Source organism: Penaeus monodon, chromosome 23 (assembly GCF_015228065.2).
Source record: "Penaeus monodon isolate SGIC_2016 chromosome 23, NSTDA_Pmon_1, whole genome shotgun sequence".
NCBI classification, from domain to species: Eukaryota; Metazoa; Arthropoda; class Malacostraca; order Decapoda; family Penaeidae; genus Penaeus; species Penaeus monodon.
This window is the reverse complement of record NC_051408.1, coordinates 15,709,690-15,711,138: the sequence shown is the minus strand read 5'-3', so window position 1 is coordinate 15,711,138 and position 1,449 is coordinate 15,709,690. Positions and strand designations below refer to the sequence as shown.

Genomic DNA, 1,449 nt, shown 5'->3' with positions numbered 1-1,449 from the left:
TATAAGCTGATATGCATAATTCCTTATGATTTTTATAACTAATTTCCTTTTTGTTTTAGCATACTGATATGTCAGAGGAAATGAAGACAGAGACGATGGAACTAATTGTAACCGCATGTGAGAAGCATCAGACAAATAACGAAGTAAGTCTGAATATATCTCTTTGTTATGTAAATCTTATGGACATTTCCCTGCTGAAAGTGCTAAGTCATGCACTGTCATAGAAAACTGCACATCATTTATTTAAACATGAAATAAGGTAAACTTTCAGTGGTTTAATAGCTGAAACTTTTTTTTTTAATATGAGAAATCCCTATGTCATTGATGTTAATGACAAAGTTCAGTGGACTAATGTGGCCTATATATGAAAAGGGATGAGTGCAAACAGTCTGAACCATGGATACAGATCAAAATAGTAATGACTGTGATTATTAGTTTAACTTTTTTATGTATTTTAAGGAATGCACATGTATACCTCTGGCATATATATGCAGAAGGTATTACCTTCTAGAATGGTACAACTAACAATCAGTATGAGCAAAAAGCTTCATACAGTTCTGAACTCTTTTGGTTGGGACTCAGAGTACTTTTCCTGAACAATAAAAAGAAGGAGCAATAATAAACATTAAACAATACTAGTCTCAATTAAATTCATGTATAGCTAGATCCTTTGTTTGAAAATTAAGTCAAATGTCAGGCTGATGAGTTTCGAGAGAATTCATTCTCTGTTTTTCCTCTGAGAGTTAATTTATGACGTTTGATTATTCAGACTGCCATTGACATATAAAGAATTGGTATTGGTAAGTATATTAGTAAATTAAGTGTACTTATTTGCCTCATTAGATTTAAAAAAGAAGCTTACTTTTTGGTGTGTAATCTATAGTGAACTAATATATTTTAAGTGTCTTTTTGTAATAATCATACCAGCAGAGAATTTTATCTGTATCTTAATATTTCTTCTTACGTTTTTTAAACAGACATCCAAATTTCTCTTTGAAGCTCTGCTCTTAGCTTGGGTCAAAAGTTTAAGTGGTTAAAAGGGACAGAATTTGATTTTATCACATGCAAACTTCATTTCATGGGCATTCTGTGTTCTGTTAAGCTTTGTTTTAGCGTTTTCAGTAGCTTTTAGTTCTCCAACTCTGGAATGGTTCCTATAGATAGAAGTGGAAATGCTTTAGTACCAATGTGAGAACTACAAATTCACAGTGCCATTGGTTCACTTATTAAATACATAATTCTGAATTAAACTACAGAGTTATATTATTTGACTAAGGAAGAGTGTGATTAGTGGAGATATTGAACTTTATAAAATTTTCTCTTGAAATCTTCTATATCATTTTTCAGATAGGTAAGTGTTTTATTGATAAGCTCTCATTACAGGACACATGAATTATTGATATTTGGATGGTTTATTGTAAACCAAAGCTTTATAGTATGAATACAAGG

General features: G+C 31.0%; 1 protein-coding gene across 1 annotated transcript in view; it reads left to right on the top strand.

Annotated features, from left to right (window-relative positions):
• The window catches only part of LOC119588370 (dynein light chain 4, axonemal-like), a 6,927-nt gene that overhangs the window by 3,903 nt on the left and 1,575 nt on the right, over positions 1-1,449 (top strand). The window contains exon 2 of the mRNA XM_037937053.1: positions 60-143. Within this exon, the coding sequence (XP_037792981.1) occupies positions 60-143 (84 nt within the window). The remainder of the gene's footprint in view (positions 1-59; positions 144-1,449) is intronic.